Source organism: Eulemur rufifrons, chromosome 29 (assembly GCF_041146395.1).
Source record: "Eulemur rufifrons isolate Redbay chromosome 29, OSU_ERuf_1, whole genome shotgun sequence".
NCBI classification, from domain to species: domain Eukaryota; kingdom Metazoa; phylum Chordata; class Mammalia; order Primates; family Lemuridae; genus Eulemur; species Eulemur rufifrons.
Genome location: NC_091011.1, coordinates 38224556 through 38244110, shown reverse-complemented (window position 1 = coordinate 38244110; position 19555 = coordinate 38224556). Strand labels below are relative to the sequence as shown.

Below are 19555 nucleotides of genomic sequence, written 5' to 3'. Positions count from 1 at the left end.
CAGAAACATTTAGGATCTTAAAGATATGCTAAAACTGAAATAATAGTATGTTAATAGCAAGCCAATTCATTCAGTAAACATCAATGTGCCCACCACTGTGTAATGTACTTTTGCATATGAATAATTTATGAACCTTTTCTTAAGTTTCATCATCTCAAAGGTGCAATAAGACAAAAAGTGATACAACACCAGTAAAATGTGATAAGTACTGTGAAAGAGATACAAATGTCTGTGGTTATGGGGAAACACAGAAGCCTTGAGAGAAAACAAGGGAAGGAGAGTAATTGGGAGGGTTTTTGTTTCAAGAGAAAAATCACAGGGAGATGGAAAAGCTTAAGGTAAAATATTTCAGCAGCTCTTCCTACCTCAGTTCCCTAAGCAAACTGAATTTTATTGTAAATAGTCTACCCTAAGATCTAAATTAGGATGAATCCATAAGGATTAATCAGAGAGACAGATTGAAAGTTCTAGTAAGGAGAGCTTCAGGGGAAAAGAACATTTGATTAAAGGAAATCAGGACATCAGCTGGAAGGAAGAAAAGTGAAGGTAGAGTCAAATTGGGATGAAAAAGATGCATAGCACAGAAATAAAGAAACAGGCTACGTAGGACTCAGAATGGGCAACAGGAACAAGTACCTACAATGAGAGAGAACACAGGGAGAGTGATCTTTCCAGGTCTCTTCCTCGGTGTTTCCATAACAACCTGGCATAGCTCAGATTACTGTATGTACCACTTTGCATTAGCGTTGTAGGCTTAAATGTAAGGAAAGTAAGAATTTGTTGCATATAACTTAGAAGTTTTGGCATTAGTCCTTAAAAAACAGTCCAGGTTTGTACCTAGCAGTTTAAGTGCATCTACCTTGTGCTTCTAGGTCCTTATAGCACCAAGTCAACGAGCAGGGCCAGCTGGTAAAACAGCTGTCTGTCACATCCCCAACCTATGCTACCAATACCTACCCTCACCCTTTCTCCTTGCCAGTTTTAACTTCGCATAAATAGATTTTAAAGCAACATACATACATTTATCCTGTGACTGGTCTGTGTTTGGCCTTCTGCAAGTCACTGAAAATCCACAGGGTTGAATTACAATAAAAGGAACTTTATATAAAGGGCTGGAGAGGATGCCGAGACACTGGATAACTTACATTGCTGGGGCAGGGGGATGTACAATGGTACAGCACTCTGGAAAGGGTTTAGTAGTTTCTTACAAAACTAAACATCCAACTATCATATATGATCCGGCAACTGCATTCATGGGCACACATTCTGGAGGAGTAAAAATTTCTGTTCACACAAAAACGTATATACAGATGTCCTTAGCGGCTTTATTTGAATAGCCAGAAATTGAAATCAGCCCAGATACACTTTAACAGGTGACTGGTTAAACAAGTTGTGATATATCTATACCTTATTGCTCTTGATCTCATGGGGAAAGCATTCAGGCTTCCACCATTCAATATTATGTTAGCTCTGTGTTTTTTGTTTATGCTATTTATCAAGTTGAGGATGTTCCTCTCTCTTCCTAATTTGGCTAATTTTTTTTTTTTTTAATCATGAAAGGGTATTGGATTAACCTAGTTTTGTGGGGGTTTTTTTGTTTTTTTTTTTTTGAGACAAGGTCTTGCTCTGTCACCCAGGCTGGTGTGCAGTGGCCCAATCATAGCTCACTGCAGCCTCAAACTCTTGGGCTCAAGCAATCCTCCTGCCTCAGCCTCCCAAGTAACTAAGACTACAAGTGTGCACCACCATACCCAGCTAAATTTTTTTTTTTATTTTTTGTAGAGATGGAGTCTTGCTATGTTGCCCAGGCTGGTCTCCAACTTATGGCCTCAAGTAATTCTCCTGCTTCAGCCTCCTAAACTGCTGGGTTACAGGTGTGAGCCACCATGCCCGGCCAACTCTCAGATATTACCATATCTGGCTTACCCTAGTTTTTCAGCCTCTCTTTTTAGCTACATTTTATATATAAAATCATCATATTCTCACAGCAACTTCAGGAAGTTTTCAGCATATATACAAGTATAATATAATGTTAATATAACATAACAGAGCATAAAAGATATTGGTAAAATCAGCATAGGGAAACAACGAATGTCATCAGAATTCATAGGGGAAAACCAAATGAATTCATAAGCAGAGTTTATACACAAATACAACTGAATTTGATTCTAATTTTCACATTCATAAGCTGATGTTCGCTTCATTAAGACCTTTCAACCTCTTTTGGGCAGGGACTCTGGTTTATTTATACTGATATTTCCTAGCCTAGCACATTATATAAGCATCAGCAAATGAAAGCATAATTTAATTAACTTATTTAATACTTCCAGTTCATTTGTTAACTTCATGCCTGTCCATTTATGTCTGCCTAAAGAGATTCAGGTTTCACCTTGTAGTCAAGTAAGCATGTTTATGTCAAATACATCATCTTTAACATCTTTGATATTAACCTTGATTTGAGATTATCTCTGAAAGCATCTGCGTACAAAATCTACACCTATATCTTAATTGTTATTCCGAGTTAGGGTTAGGAAAATGGGCAGAAGAATGACACTAGAGTCTTTTCAGACTACAAAATTGTCTCTGTGTTAAATACTTACCTTCCACCACAGCAAGGTCACAAAATTGTTACCGTGTCAAGTATACTTCTAGCTGCTGATTTTTTCCTCTCAGAAGATGTTTGCTACTCAGGTCTCCTTTGAGAGTAAGACAGGAATTGTAAAGAAATCTTATTCGTTCTTTAATATAGCTAACTGATTTCTTCCACTTTGGCAAATACTCTCAGGGTTGTTCAGGTGAACTATTACATTGTTACAGCTTCTATACTTTTATGCACCCATTATCCATGGGGGAAATGAACATACTCTAATCACCACAAAGTTTTACTACTAATGAGAGTCTGAGTATTAAAAATATCTACTAGTGTAGTTTCTAAGAGCCTGTGCTTCAGAATCATACAAACCTGTGTCTGTGGCCTTTTCTGCTAAAGGTCACCTTTATGCACTCGGAAAAGTTACTCAGTCTCTGTAAGCCTCTGTTTCCTCTGTTGTAACATGGGAGAAAATAGCTTCTGCTTCATGGGTTTGTTTGAGGATTAAATGAGATCACCCATGTTAATACACTAGCACAGTGTGTGTTCCATAGTGAGAGTACTATAAATGTATAAATGTTACCTATTATTTCTAGAATCATTTATGATTTTTATACAGCTCAGATGCAGTCAGAGGTTTGAAGTTTTTTTTAATAAAATTTGAGTCTCCTTCAGGATTGTCCTTGCTCTGACCATCATGTACAATGCAGACGCTGGTTCTTAGGAATTGTTTTGACCTTGGATATGATTTGTATTAGAATTGTGAAAATTAAATGTATGTTGCATGTTAAATTCCTGGGACAATGCCGCCTACACTAACACTTAATAAATGCCAGCATGCTGGTTCCTTTACTCTCCCTTTTCCTTCAGGGATTATTTCATTCAAGCAAAATAGAGGTAAGATCAAACTGTATTCATTTTCCCATTCTAAAATCCACTTGCTTCCCTGAAATTAATTAATTATGGCCCATGATGTTCATATTCCTCACAAATACTAATTAACATACTGATATTATAGAAGCCTAAGGATTGATGCTAATAAAGGCTAAACCAATGGCAAAATGTTTGGATAGCCTGGTATCGTTGTCTGTACCAAATGAGTGCTCACCTGAATATACTGTTATCTTTCTTAGCACATTCAGACAGCAATGTTTCTTTTAAAAATTTTTTAAGAACCTAAAAAAAGCAGGAACAAAAACAATTTTTTTAGTTATTAGCAAAATAATATATCATACTGTTTCTGCTAAAAGATCTTTCTGTATAAGACTATTTGTCATATCGATAAATAATTGAATTGAAAATTTTCTAATTTATATCAGAAATTCTGCCTTAGTCCTTTCTCTTGCTTGGTAATTGAGGTGCTCTCATTTGCTGTTTCAGGAAAGGAGTGCTCCCAGGATGAAAGCACAGCAGCTGCCATCTTCACTGTTCAGATGGATGACTATTTGGGTGGCAAGCCAGTGCAAAGTCGAGAACTTCAGGGCTACGAATCTACTGATTTTGTTGGCTATTTCAAAGGAGGTCTGAAATACAAGGTAAGCAGCTCTCTCAAACAGTTTTCATTAGGAACCCTTCTCTTCCTGTTCATCCACGCCACGTCTTCATAAAATGAAAGTTCATTGAGGGCAGGGTTTTTTTCTTGTTTTGTCTTTGTTTAAATCTGTTTTGTTCACTGCTCTCTCTCCAGTACCTGCCAGACACATGGTGTTCAGTGAACATGGAATGTACAGTGCCATAAGTGAAATGTACAAACTTGACTTAATTTAATAGGATAATATTTTTAAGAAAGTTAAGAGCTTTCAGTTATGTCTTCACAAGAAAGCCCTTTAATATTTTGTTAAGTTATTTCAATAATTAAATATTGGTAACTTGAATCTTAACAGTTTTCATTGTTGCTGTTCTAGAGAATCTCTGAATTTGCTGAAAGTAACTCAAGACTTTGGAATGGCAATTGTTCTGTAATATCCTAATACAGTATTTATAACAATTATAATTTCAGTTACTACAAAGAACTATACATGCATTTCCCAAATAGTATGTGGTTTGGTCTGAGAAATGATGCAGTTGCAACCACTGAGCTGAAAATATGTGTGGTTCAGCCACACAAACCCAAAATATGCACGTAAACACACAGATACATACTCGCACACAATTTACAGGTATTGGTCTGCAGCGCCAATGTATTGGCTTTACTTCTGAACATAAACAGACAAAAACAAATAGTTAAGTAGTTCTATCTCTGTAAGGCAAGCTTCGGTAAAGGGTAGCTTTTTCCTGGCATTCTCCCAGTGATCTTTGCAGACTGGCCCTTCTCTACCACTCCCGCCCCTGCCCCACCGTATGTGTTCAGTCAGAATGTGAGGAACAGCCTCCCCAGACAAACATGCCAGAAACAAGCCTTTCCAAAATCAAACATATTCCGGCAGGTGTTCAGCACACCCTACCACCCCACCCCTTGAGCATGTCACCCCAGTGTGGATCTGAAACCTCAGAGCTAAACTATAATTCTGACTATAATACTAAATTTGCCTATTAAGTTGCCAGGGTTTATTTCTACCTTTACCTTTTCAGAGCCTCGGTTGAATATTTTGTGATACCATTGAGATCAGGACAAAACACGTATATATTTTCTTATCTCTCTTGAAATCATTATTTCCCTCTAGGCTGTTAAGCACCCTAAGTATAAAACTATTACCTCTCATTGTATTTAATTGACATGAGCTCATACAGTTTATGCCAAATGATCCTGAAACTTCCTTTATGTCAATAAAGCCAACATTTTAAATGGGCTGGGTCTTGGAATTACCAAAAGCAGGTGTTGTGACATCACCCCAGTTTTAAACCCATTTCTGCCACATATGACTTATTTGCTTTAAGGCAGATACTTGACCTTTCTGTGCTAAATTTCTTCAAACGTGCAGTGGGTATTATAACAGCTTTCTCATACAGGTGTTGTCAAGATTAAGTAATAAAATACCTATAGAGCAGCCATCCCCAACCTTTTTAGTACCGGGTACAGGTTTCATGGAAGACAATTTTTCCATGGAGTGGGAGTGGGGGGGATGGTTTTGGGATAATTCAAGCACATTACATATATTGTGCACTGTATTTCTATTATTACATTGTAATATATAATGACATAATTATACAACTCACCATAATGCAGAATCAATGGGAGCCCTGAGCTTGTTTTCCTGCAATTAGACAGTCCCATCTGGGGTTGATGGGAGACAGTGACTGATCTGACAGGAGGCAGAGCTCAGGTGGTGATGTAAGCGATGGGTAACAGCTGTACATACAGATAAAGCTTCACTCACTCACCTCTTGCCGTGCGACCTGGTTCCTGGTACTGGTCCGTGGCCCGGGAGTTGGAGACCACAGCTACAGAGTATATAATCAACCAGTAGAGACTTGTGTTATTAATCCTGCTGGCTATTAACAGGACTTTCAAAATAAAATTTCTAGATACGTATTTGAAAGTGGACATGACAAAAGTAATTTTACAGTTATTGGATAATTATCTTCTAATTACCAACAGTAAAACCAGCACAAACTAATGTATTTTAGAAAGATGATGTTTGCAAATGGAGGTCAAATTTATCAGCAAGAAAATGAGTCCACTATCTTATCAGTGACATTGAGCAGATGGCAACATGTGCACTTGCAACAATCCTTGATAAGAAATGTGGAAGCAGAGATAATTTAACACCCAGAAGAGCAAATATGATTCTATTATGCTTAATTTCACCCCAATAGTAGTTCGAGGCTTATAGGAATATGCTAATCATGTCACACATATTATCTCATTTAATACAAGCAACCTTGTGTGGCAGTTTCTATAATTACCATTCTATTAAGATAAGTAAAGCACAGCTTTGAGAGGCTGTGTAATTGTCATGATCTCATAGCTGTTATGTGAATGGGTGACCATCTGACTCCAGTATCTAAGCTACTAATCATTATACTCTGATATTCTCAACATACATAAAAGGTTCAAATATTGGGGAAAATTTTTAAGACTACTCTACAAAACAAGCTATTGTGTCTATTTGGAGTGGGCAGAATTTGACAAAGCCTACCATTGCCAAGTCTGCAAAAATCATATTTAGCTGCCATATCCTAATGTAAAGATTTGGCTAGGAAACATTAAGACCATCTTCTTATCTCATGTGATTGACGTGTGTCATTTCTCTCTGAGGTCTTTTAGGGCCTGAGAAGGAGGTATAGAGGACTGTTACTTACCATTGCTCCCTTATATTAAGTCTCTGGCTGACATACCTTTCCCAAGCTGAACAAGACCCTGCCCTCAGCCGTTATTGTAGATAGTGACCATCAGACATCTGCCAGCCAGCAAACCTGTATTTCAGAAGATCATCCACTTTGCTTTTATTCTGTCTTGTGAAAGTTATGCACGTTACCTTATAATTAATTGTGGAAATAAAGAAATGGTTCCTAACATTTAATTAGAAAAAAAATGAAAAGATAAAAGATGATTGCAAATAATATAAGAAAATATAATTGATACAGGTAAAATTCTTACTTCAACATTTCTTTAAGTCAATGTGATTGTGTTTTATTTACTTTGCTTTGTTTTGTTGTGGTGGGGATGTGCTGTCAAGATACTGCATCTCTCCTGATTTAAAGTAAAAATACTCAGACCTAGCATATTTAATAAACTCTGTTTAGCAGAAAATAAAGAAAACATTTGATTTTTTTTGAAATGTGAAAACAAGGACCATTCATAGGAGCAGCCTATCTCTGGCAAATACTCAACTCCCCTTCTCCATCGTAACACTGTGACAGTGGGAATTTTGGGTGCCTTGTTTTCTGGCTGCTGTCACCTGTACTTGTTACCTCTGACTCTCCTCTAGCCTCCTTTCACTTTCTTCCCTGAAATCTTTGTTTGCCTTCTCACTTATTAATGGCTTGAAATCATTAGCATCCAAAGGGCAAGAGCCATGGCTGCTTCTTTTTGTGTACACAGCAGTGTTTTATACGCCGAAGGTTCTCAGTAAAATATTTTCAATTTTACATCGAATTATTAAAACAGAAAGAATAAGGAGACCGAATAAACCAACTTGTTGATTTACCGAGGAATTCTCTTTTCCTACGTAACTTTTCACATGTGATAGGTAGCTATTTTATTTTGGCCGCACAGGCACAGTTTTGGCATAAATCCCTTTGGTATTGTGCTTTGCCTTGTCTGGTTGGAAGCCTCACCAGTTTTCTCTTTGTTTTGTATTGTGTCTTTTCCCCGTTGCAGGCTGGAGGTGTGGCGTCTGGACTCAATCACGTTCTCACCAATGACCTGTCCGCCCAGAGGCTGCTGCATGTGAAGGGTAGGAGAGTGGTCAGGGCCACAGAAGTTCCCCTCAGCTGGGACAGTTTCAACAAGGGCGACTGCTTCATCATTGACCTTGGCACCGTAAGTTTCCTATGCACACACAGATGTCTACAGGAACGCAGATTGTTTTCAGATCAAATGAAATGGACGTGTCATTGAAGAACAATCACTTTTTCTATTTTCTGCACACAGGAAAGAGGTCATGTCTATGTGAGATGCAATCGTATCCCATAGTAATTGGCAAATATTTAAATGACACATAAAGTGGGACTTCAAAGTTTTTATTTCTTTGATAGGTTTAGTACAGAGTAGTGATTTAGTTCTTCCTACCATAGAACAGAAATTGAATAATATTTAATATATTTCCCCTTCTCTCTGAACAGAGCTTCCTCTAATTATTTTGTCCTTAATTGTATGTGGGAAAGCATAGCTTAAGGGGAAAATTGATTCCCCCAGCAATCAAATTTCTAGAATTTAAACAGCCACCTGAAGAATTTTGAAGGAATATTTTAACACACACATACACGCGCACACTCGCGCGCACACACACACACACACACACACACCATACTGTCTCCCATTTATCAATTCTATTTAGGGTTGTTAGAAGAAAAGGCACAAGAACAAATATCAATTATCATCTTAATGGCATGGACAATAGCATACTATATCTGACCTGTGATTTTTTTCCCAGGAAAATAGGCCCTTCTAATATCAGGTTTACTTATAATCAGTTATTATCATCATGATAAAGAAGTACTATCGCAAGGCCTTGTGCTAGACTCTAGTAGGTAGAATTTAAGTTGCATCTTTAAAACTATGTAAGGTTTTGATAGTAGAAATAAAAAGGCATCCCTACTACTAAAAAAAAAAAAAATACAAAGGCAAAGAATTCAGGAAAGCACAGAGCATATAATGATCTCCTCTTCTTGTTCCTCATCACACCACATATATCAACATTATAATTATCCTTCCTAACATTTCTGGGCCAAGCATTGTACAGAGGCATGACCTGACCTGTACTGCTTCAGCTAGCATGAAGCTTGGATTGTCTATGGAACTTCTTCAAGGTTACATAGCCAGGAAATTATGAAGCCCGGATTAGACTCTTGGTATATCCGATCGCCACCTAAGCATTTTGTTTTCCTGCATCTACTTGGGTGGTATTTGGGGATAAAGCAGCCAAGAAGCCAAAAGAGTTTATTGCCATGTGCATAGGGGAAGGGCACAAAGAATTCTGAAGATAGAGCTACAAAAAATTCTGTTTAAGCAATATTAATTTGACAACAGCACAGAGATTAAATGTACAAAAGTTATAAATGGTTTGGAAAATGACCCTGAGGTATAAACACTTTCAGTTTCTGTAAGTCAGGGTGTATGTATGGTTTCATTACTGCTAATACATAATCTGGCTCACTTGAATCACACTACCTTGTATGCACAGTTGAGATCACAATAATATTAATGCCTAAAGTACAATTCTTAGTATCACACTTAGACATATGTACCCCAAATGGCAGGACTATTCTTCTGAATCTTACAATAAATTTAATGGAAAAATCCTTTTTAACTTCAAAAGCTAATTCATTCTCCTTACAGGCTTAAGTCCTGACCCTCAGATCGAGGCAGAAAACAGATATTATTCCATCCTTTCATTCCCCTATACTGTAAATAAAGAAATAAATAAATAGCTTATGTAAGCGGATGCTCACAGGTATCATCAAGCCACACAGTTCCAAAAACAATTACAGCATTCAGTCTCTCAAAGCCTAGGAACAGTAGTTGTCTACCTCAACTCTCAGGTCCACCACTTATATTTTAAAGCCCTTTATAACGTATAAAATTGTTTTTACATATGAAATGACTTTTTTATTAGAAAAAGGAGACAGTTCTCATTCATGATACTATAATCTCAAGTTCTCATCTGTCAAGGTAGGTATTTGATTTGATGATCTCCAGGGCCCCTAAACAAGATGAACACTTCCCAATGATGTTAAAATTATTTCATTTCTAAAAAAACTTTTTATTCATGATGTAATTGCTACATAAATGCAAGAATCTATTTAATTATTATGAATAGCTTCTACTTCACTTTTCCAACTAACTACTCTTATCTTTGGCAAATCATTAACATCTCTGAGCCTTAACTTCCTTATTTATTTTTACATCTTGACTCTGATTTCTGATGTCACTTCTATCCTTAGCTGACTATGATTCAATTTCATCTGACCTACAGTCACATCCAGGAAATGGCAATTATTATCCCAGTTTCAAAGGGGGAAACAAAAGCCTTACAAGATTTCATTACATTCATACCAGTTGTTTGGTGACCTGGGATGGGACCTGGGTTTTCTATTCCTGCTTCACATTCTGTTCACCACACTAAGGTAACTTAGGAGCATATAAGATGGCATGGCCCTGTAATACAATGTCTTGCAACAGTTTCAGAATCTGCTGGATTCAGAATTGATAATGTCTAATCTGCTAAGATTCTCCTGAAAGTAGTGGTATTCACTGAACCATTTATTATTTTGTGGAACAAATATTGAGTTTCCACAATAGGCTAGATAGGTGTTGTGGTTGACCTGTTATAGTCTAGTGATACATGCTCTCTTCCCATAGGTAGTGTCAGCCTGTGGGAGTATGAGCCACAAATCCAGACTCATGTAATAGGGACCTAGTCTCTATTATAAGGTTCAAGGACATTCATCTATTTAATAGTCAATTATCTTCATTTTATGTAGTTAATTATCTTTAATAACTCTCAGGTTCTCTTCTGCTCTCATGCCTCATAAAAGAGATATTTGGAATGATTTTGTTGCAGAGGTACTTGTGTTGGGTTATCTCTATAAACTATGGAAGTTCTTACACTCTAAAGTGATTCCTCAGTAGGAATCAAGAACTGGATTCCTACATACACTGAAACAAGTGCTCACAAGATCTGTGTTTACGTTACTAACCATTAACCAGTCGGTATGTTGCCAAAAGTTTCTAAATGGTCATAAGGTCTTGTGGTTACCTTAGTGACTTTATTTTTGGGGTGTGTTGCAGTAAACAAAGAAGAAGATGGAACTAAAACTTTATGCACCGTAATGTTTTAATGGAGTCATTGAGCTAATTCTTTAAAGACCACTTTCTGCATTAGAGAGCACAAAATAATACCAGTACAGTTTCTCCAAGTTTTTATTATTACTTAGGTATGAAAATGGCAGTTAAGCTTCTAAAGCTATCACCCCAGCTGACCAATACTAAGGTTATGGATATAACCTAAATCCCATACATTGATCATGTTTGAGGGAGGTCAGCTTTTTTGATAAACATTTACTATTATTAATATGAAATCCCATATGCCTTAGAAACATTTCTTTTTTTGTAAAGTTTTAGACTACAGTAAATATTCCCTAGACACGGCAAAGTAACCTCCTCAGCCTGAAGCATGAAATAGTAAAATTATCAGTTTAACCAGCTTGAAAGTGAAGAAAATCATCAATATTTTAGAGATTGATTTAGATGCATTCTCATATTTAGTGTATATTCAGAAAATACTATGAAATATGGCTAGATCTTAGCAATTTACTGGATTTTTGGAAAAATGCTTTTGAACTATACATTTTAATGTTGGAAAATTTATTAGTCATTATTTTCTCACTATTCTTAAAGATGGGAAGTATTTTTAGAAATTAGCTAATAAGTTTTAACTAATAAAATCACATCTAAAAATATTGCAACCAAAGGATCAAATATAGTAAAAAAGCCTGTATTCTTATGGCTTGGGATCTGGGGTTAACTCTTAGAAATATATGTCAGAGTCAGCCACTGGTGAAGAATTAGGTTTCACAGGAGTAGGAATTCCCGTGGTGAATTACTAATCCTGATGTTCTGCATATTGTTTCCTTATTAGCTTGTTTGGTCAGTTATGCAGCTTTGCCCTACTCTCGCTATTTATAATCTATCGCCCCCTCTCCCATTGTTCAGTCATACTGCTTTGAAAAAGCAGTCTCCACTTCCTCATTTAGCAGTCAGTCTTTAACCCACACTGTCTGACTTTCATTCCCACCATTCCTTGGAAACTATTCTTGCTACAGGCATGGGGCATCAATGGCCTCTGCTAAATCCAGTGGACACTCTGATATTACCTTCTTCATAATTTGTTTCCTGACCTTGTCTTTTTCTACTTCCTCTGTCCACTGTCCTACCACTGTAGGGTTAGATGCAGCCTTGTCTTAACTATGCTGTTACCATACAGAGACTTGCCTCTCAGCACTTCTTCCATTGCTTGTCTGTTTACTTATTGGCCTCACTCACTCACTTTTTTCTTTTTGGACCAGACAAACCAGTCTTATACCATTTCATATTCTTGCCACATCTATCGTTCCTGTAATGCCCTCTAGCCCCTAAGGCCAAGACCCTGCTTCTTGATATGCAAAACGCACTTTCTAGACAGCATCCTCACAAACTTCCTGCCAAAAAACTTTAGAAAAATCAAGTTTCTTTTAAATTAAAACAATTTTGGATTTTAGACTTAAGACTTTAGACTTCTGTGACTTAAAAATGCTTATTTTAAAAGAAAAGGCAGAACCAAATCTTCTTTGTTCCAGATAAATGTATTCTTACCCCAAAATAATGCATACCACTAGATTTATAAGAAGAGAGCCTTGAAGCAACAAGAAAAAACAATGGGAAAGATACACTTAATCTTAAATCTCTAAAGTGTACCCTGTAATGAAAGTAGGGGTGAAAGGCATTTATTATGTGCTGGGTGAGTGAAGTATAAGGGTGAACATCAGGTAGCTTTTGAACTCTAGGTACTATCCAATGATGGGAAGCACAGACACATACCCAAGTAAGAGTGGGACAGTGTGGAATGTGAGACATACTGGAACAGAGCTACCAACATACTGTATTGGAGAATGGATGAGGGCACAAGGAAGGACAATTCTCCAGGTATGAGGATTTATACTTTAATTCAAAGACCTGGTTTCATATTAGAATCATTTGGAAAAGGTTTTAAAAATTGTTAATGCCTGTGATTTGACCCCCAAACATTCTGATTTACAAGTTTGGAGTGGGACTTTGGTGTAGGTACTTTTTAATTTCCTCTCCTCCACCCTTGGGATATTATAATGTAGATTAGTAGGGAATGTTGAGAACCACTTCAGTATAGGAAATGTCTAAAGGGGCTTCAGGTTCATATGCATGAAGAACCAATAAGTCAGCTGAGTAGCTGTCACCAACTTGTGTGGCTGGCAGAAATGGCTTTTGATAAAATGTCACGGACGACTTCTCTGGTTTGTCAAACATTTCAGCTAGCACAGAGAACATAATTTCACCCACTCTCACTGGTGCTAAAAAAAGAAGCACCCAAAGCTGTACATCTGATCCCAGTGGGTGGCATCAGTTCCAAATGCCAAACTAGAATATTCCAAGTCATTTCCCCTTTCCCTGTTACTCCAGTGCACAGCCAAATGGCATTACTGACTGATCCCATAGGCTTGGTCTTCTAAATATCTCTTGATGATTCTTTTCCTCTCCATCACCATTTCGCTGCTCTAGCTCGGATGCACTTGCTTTTGGTCACCAAGCCTTCAGTGGCCCTGCACACCACTCCTTTCATCTTCCATCCTTCATTGAGAGGTACTTTTAAAAACACATTGAAGAATATTGAGTTGAGTTGGCTATAAGGGAATAACAGTATAGGATATAAATAAACATTTGTTTGTGTAAAAACTAGAGAAGTCACACTTCAAACTTTTAAAATAAAAAAAGATAGATTCCTGGAAGCGTCTCACAAATCATTATCATTTTTAAATTATGTGCAGAGAACCTCCAGGCTAAAGGAATATCTTAATGAATTTCTATATTTGGTTAACTAGATCTAAGGGAAAATTCAACACAGTAAAAACATAGCAATAGAGGCAAGGAGGAGAAAGAGATCTGGTTGCACATTCTCTTTTAATAAAATTTTAGATATACTTAGAATAATAACTTAGAAAAGGATAAAAGGGAAGCAAGTCTGGGCTGAATTCTTTGTACATGTTATAAGTCAACATCACATGGGATATTTTGGGTGCTCCTTTAAACTCGGCCTCTGCAATCTTGCTTCCCTTCAAGGACATCATTAAGAATTGTTTTATTTTTGCTCTTATTTCCTGTCCCCAAATGATGTTTGGCTGCACTTTGATGGTTTACTTATTAACTCTGACCACATACAAAGGAAATTTTAGAAACCTCTGGTTTTCAAGACCAATAGGTCTCCCCTCCCCAAATGTGGTTGTTTCTATAAATATCACTCACTTGCTTTTATTCCTTGTTACTGGTGGACCGGATTAATGGCCAGTAACAACAGATTGTCTTTATTCCTTTATTTCTTCCTTTTCCAATTATGCAGAGTAATTTTGTTTTTCTTCAGTAGTTTGTATATTAAGAGTTAATTAGAGTTCCACACACATCTACTAGAGGGTGTTCATGGGCAATGTGTACCTCAAGAACTTTCTGCCAAAATCTAAGTGAATTTTCTTCCAAATTGAATGGACACTTCTATATTTATAAGGAATTTTTATATCCCCTCCCTAAAGAAATATGACAAATAGTGTTGAGTTGTTAAGTGCTTTAGGATCTTAGAGGGTAAAATAGTTGCCTCTGAAACTGTTTGCTTTACAATTTTCAGTGACTCGTAGACTTAAATTAAATTGATGAAAGATTTTTAAGCTCTATGATTAAAGTATTATAAATAAAATAATCTAGATGGTAGTGAAAACTTTTTGTTGTAATAATACGTGTTAACCTATCACACCAATTCAGACTTTCTTAGCTCTATGCAAAATTTCTTTTTTTAAGTCTACTCCCTCTAGAAAACAGGGTAAATTGACTTATAGAAGAGTTTTGTCAAGCATGGTGCCAACTGAATACAAAGTTTCCCTGTTCATAGAGTGGTGAAGTAGTCTTAACCAAATACCTCTGAATAGAGTGAGTGTTGGGCAGCACAGTTTATTAATAGTACTACACATACTTATTTCAGCACAGTGGAGCTCTGTTAAAATGAGATGTCCTAAACACATCGTCCACACATGGTAGAATATAAATGTTCAAATTTAATGAATGGCTAAAATTCTGATTAAACTTTTAAAGCAAGTTTTAATGTGCTGCTGCCATGATTTAAATGAACATAGAAAATGAATTAGATTGAATGAAAACAGTGTTTTAATTAATAATGACTCTAAACAATTATAATTCCGGCTTTCAGCAATTTACAAAGTCATTATTATGTTCTCATTTGAATTGACCATAGTCAATAGGAAAATATGTCACTTGTATGTAAATGGTGGCACAATAGAAGGTGAAAATAACAAGAGTAAAGCATAACACAAATCATTCATTTCATGCTGAATAAGAAGTTTTCTGTAACTCTTTAGGGATTTAGCCTTATTTTAGTTCAAAAAGAAAACTTCACTTTTAAAAGATTTGTTATTTTTATGACTATTTTCTGGTTATGTTTTTTTTTTTTATTTCATCTTATTGTTATGGGGGATACAGAATTGCAGGTTACATACGTTGCCCATGTACCGCCTTTCCCCCCAAGTCAGAGCTCCAGGCGTGTCTGTTCCCCAGGTAGTGCGCATTGCACCCATCATATAGGTATATATCCCTCCCTTACCCACCCCCCCCTTCCCGAGTCAGCACCTTCAGGCGTTACCATTCCCCAAACGGTGCGCAATGCACTCATTGTGTAGGCATACCCCCATCCCCTCCCCCACCCCCACCTCAGTCTGATATCCGATTGGTGTCGTTCCCAGATGTGTATTTAGGTGATGATCAGGGAAACCAATTTTCTGGTGAGTATATGTGATGCTTGTTTTTCCATTCTTGGGATACTTCACTTAATATAATGGGTTCCAACTCTCTCCAGGAGAACCATAGAGATGTCGTATCTTCATTATTTCTTATAGCTGAGTAATATTCCATGGTATACATATACCACAGCTTACTAATCCAATCATGTATTGATGGGCATTTGGGTTGTTTCCACATCTTTGCTATTGTGAATTGTGCTGCTATAAACATTTGGGTACATGTGTCTTTGTTACAGAATGACCTTTTTTCCTTTGGGTATATGCCCAGTAATGGGATTGCTGGATCAAATGGCAGGTCTACTTGAATCTATTTAAGATACCTCCATAAGGCTTTCCACAGGGGTTGCGCTAGTTTGCAGTCCCACCAGCAGTGTATGAGTGTTCCTATCTCTCCACATCGACGCCAACATGTGTTGTTTTGGGTTTTTTTGATAAAGGCCATTCTCACTGGGGTTAAGTGATATCTCATTGTGGTTTTGATTTGCATTTCTCTGATGATTAGGGAAGTTGAGCATTTTTTCATATGTTTGTTAGCCATTCTTATATCTTCTTTTGAGAAGTTTCTATTCATGTCATTTGCCCACTTTTTGATAGGGGAGGAAAAATTCACTAAAGAAATGATCAGAGTCCCTGGTTATGTTTTTACTATTTTAAAGGTAGGAACTGCAGTCTCTAAGCAACGGTGAGAAATATTTTATACAACTAAATGTACTGGTGAATTGATATGCACATAAAAACTCCCACCTGAAGTAATATCACAGAAAATATTCTGGTATCCATAAAATATTGCAAAATTCTATGTTAAATAATAATTATGTTTGTGAAATTATCATCTTCAAATTCGCTTTAAAACATTTCAGCAAGCACCTATAATGTTTTACAAATCCTAATAAAATTAAGTAGGATTTTATATAATCTCTTTGAAGTAAGGCAATGAGAACATAAACCTCTGTTAAATGATTATATAAATACAGAGTAAGTCAATTGTGAAAATTCTAGAAAGCTAACTTCTGATCTACTTCCTACTTTCACTATAATGTAAAATGTAATTATTAAAAGTTTGCTTTCACAGATCTTCTGAGAAAAGAATCATTTGCAAAATACCACGGAATAAGGCAGGGAAAAGAATCTGAGCTCAGCCCCTAGGCCGTACTCAGCAGAATAGGCTGCTGAGCTGCACTGGATAATTAGATGTTACAGATTCCCTGCTGTGCAGGCCAGGTGTGGTGTGCTCAGGGTACACCACACCTGGCACACACTGGTTGAATGCTAGGATCTCCTGGAGAGCCTTCCATAAACACAGCTGCCCGGAACACACCTGAGAGTCCCTAAGGGTAGGGCTCCTATCTCTGTATTTTTAAAAATCACCTTCCTACTTTACTATCTGATTTTAATGCTCAGTGATTAAGAGTTGGCTAATTATTGGGAACCATTTGTTTTCCCTTCTTGTAATTATTAACCTTGGCATACTATGCAAATGTCCTCCACATGTGAGCCTCATATTCCAATGCCCAGATGCGGAAAAGAGGTTAAAGAGGAAGCAGTAGAAGTGTACTCTTCTCTTAGGGATAGAAAAGAAACACCCCTTGACCATATTGAATAACTACATCGGATTCTTTTTTTTTTGAGACAGAGTCTCGCTCTGTTGCCCAGGCTAGAGTGAGTGCCATGGCGTCAGCCTCACTCATAGCAACCTCAAACTCCTGGGCTTAAGCGATCCTCTTGCCTCAGCCTCCCGAGTAGCTGGGACTACAGGCATGTGCCACCATGCCCGGCTAATTTTTTCTATATATATTTTTAGTTGGCCAGATAATTTCTTTCTATTTTTAGTAGAGACGGGGTCTCGGTCTTACTCAGGCTGGTCTCGAACTCCTGACCTCGAGCGATCCACCCGCCTCGACCTCCCAGAGTGCTAGGATTACAGGCGTGAGCCACCGCGCTTGGCCTACATCGGGTTCTTGAGTGAAAAGGATTGCAAGGCATAATCCTTTTCATTTTATTCTTATAAAGGTATGAATTCCTAAAAGGTATATTTTATTCTTAAAGAGGACTATGGATTAGGTCATCAGGACCTTGGTAAGGTGGGGAGTAAGAGAGACTGTTACAAGCCTACATTGTTCCAAATGGTGCCCCCAGTGCCTACAAGAGAGCCTGCCCATTTTGGGCACTGTTTTTGAATGAAGAAATGATTCTGGGCTGGTAATGTTTTATAATCTGAGAAAAGAGTCCATTTCTGTGGGTGTTTGGTGCTCTTTTATTTTGCTGTTACTAATTTATTTGTTCTTTTTAAAAATTGCAGACATACTGTCAAAGCCTCAGAAAGCAGCAGCTGAGGTCTATCCTCCTCACACTTTAATACTATGCTAACCAACTCTCCAGGGTTTACTAGATGAGATCTGTGTGGCAATATGTTGTAAAAACCAAATGTCTTTTTTATGCAAACCCAGAGACAAAGCTTGTAGTTTTATTTCTATTAATACTTAAATGTAATTATATTATTCTCTGTCTTTATTGTATTCTTGATGATATACCTGCAATAATTTTCTACATCAGTATTTAAACATTTTTCAGAATTTTTAACCCCTGAAAAGGAGACTACAGTACCAATATTTATATAGCTATCCCCTTATTGATGGGCATTTGTTTTGTTCTGTTTCTTTGTTTTTGTGTCCTGTCTTTGAATGTTTCTGTAATATTGATTCCTAGAAATGGAATTTCCTGATATTAAAAGCATATTTATTTTTTTGATATGTTGCCACACTGCACTCACAAAGTGAGTCAGTTGTGTCAGTTTATACCCCTCAAATAGAGTGTGATAGTGCCAATTGCCTCACCCCCACCAGGCCTGGGCACCTTTAAACTTCTCTTTCTTTCTTTTGTTAGACCATATTTAATGGAGGAAATGGTATTTTGTTATGATTTTCCATTTGTATCTGTATACCATGTGGACACTGTGCTCAAATGTAAAATATACGGTATTTTAATCCAAATGGTAGCTAATATCATTTCTATTTTACAATATATCAAACTTATCTGTTTCTATTTTTCTGTTTCTATGTTAAAGTACAATTTTAGTAGTTAAGTATCCAATTGTTTCCATGTATAATAATTTACATAACTATTATTCTATTATTCTATTATTGAAGATTTAATACCTTTCCAATGCCTCTCTAATCACATAGCAGTGAAAAGCCTTATACATGCAGGTTTTTTCTTCTCTTTATGCATAGTTTATTAAAATAAGGTAGTGATATTACTGGGTCAAAGGTTTTAACTCTTTTTATGGGTCTTGATAAGAATTGTTAAATTGCTTTATATAGGTTAATTGTCTTGATTTAGTCATTCTACAGTGTATACATATATTAAAACATTGTGTTATATACAATATATAGAATTTGTCAATTTAAAAACATAAATAAATAGCTTTATAAAAGTATTATATCAATTTTTATGATCATGAAGAGTATATTACTGTAAAGGATTCTTGACTACCTTTTTGAAATACGGTAGATCTATTATTTTAAATTTAAATAATCCATATAAGTTTACATTCATAATTGTAATTAGTAGACTTATATACAAAAAATGGCAAGATATGTATTTATATATTCCATGTTTAAAAAATGCTTACTTTGTAATGCTAACTGAAAGCAACAGGATGCAGAATGAGGTACAATTTAAATATGTACAACCATATATACCTCAGCAATAGGTCATTTTACTTTTCTCTTTTATACATTTTTGCTTTTTTCTAATTAATCACAATGAGTA

The 19555-nt window shown here is 36.5% G+C and overlaps 1 protein-coding gene across 1 annotated transcript in view; it reads left to right on the top strand.

Annotated features, from left to right (window-relative positions):
• Window positions 1-19555, top strand: part of SCIN (scinderin) — a 67982-nt gene that overhangs the window by 2315 nt on the left and 46112 nt on the right. The window contains exons 2-3 of the mRNA XM_069461889.1: window positions 3971-4125; window positions 7854-8015. Of these exons, the coding sequence (XP_069317990.1) occupies window positions 3971-4125; window positions 7854-8015 (317 nt within the window). The remainder of the gene's footprint in view (window positions 1-3970; window positions 4126-7853; window positions 8016-19555) is intronic.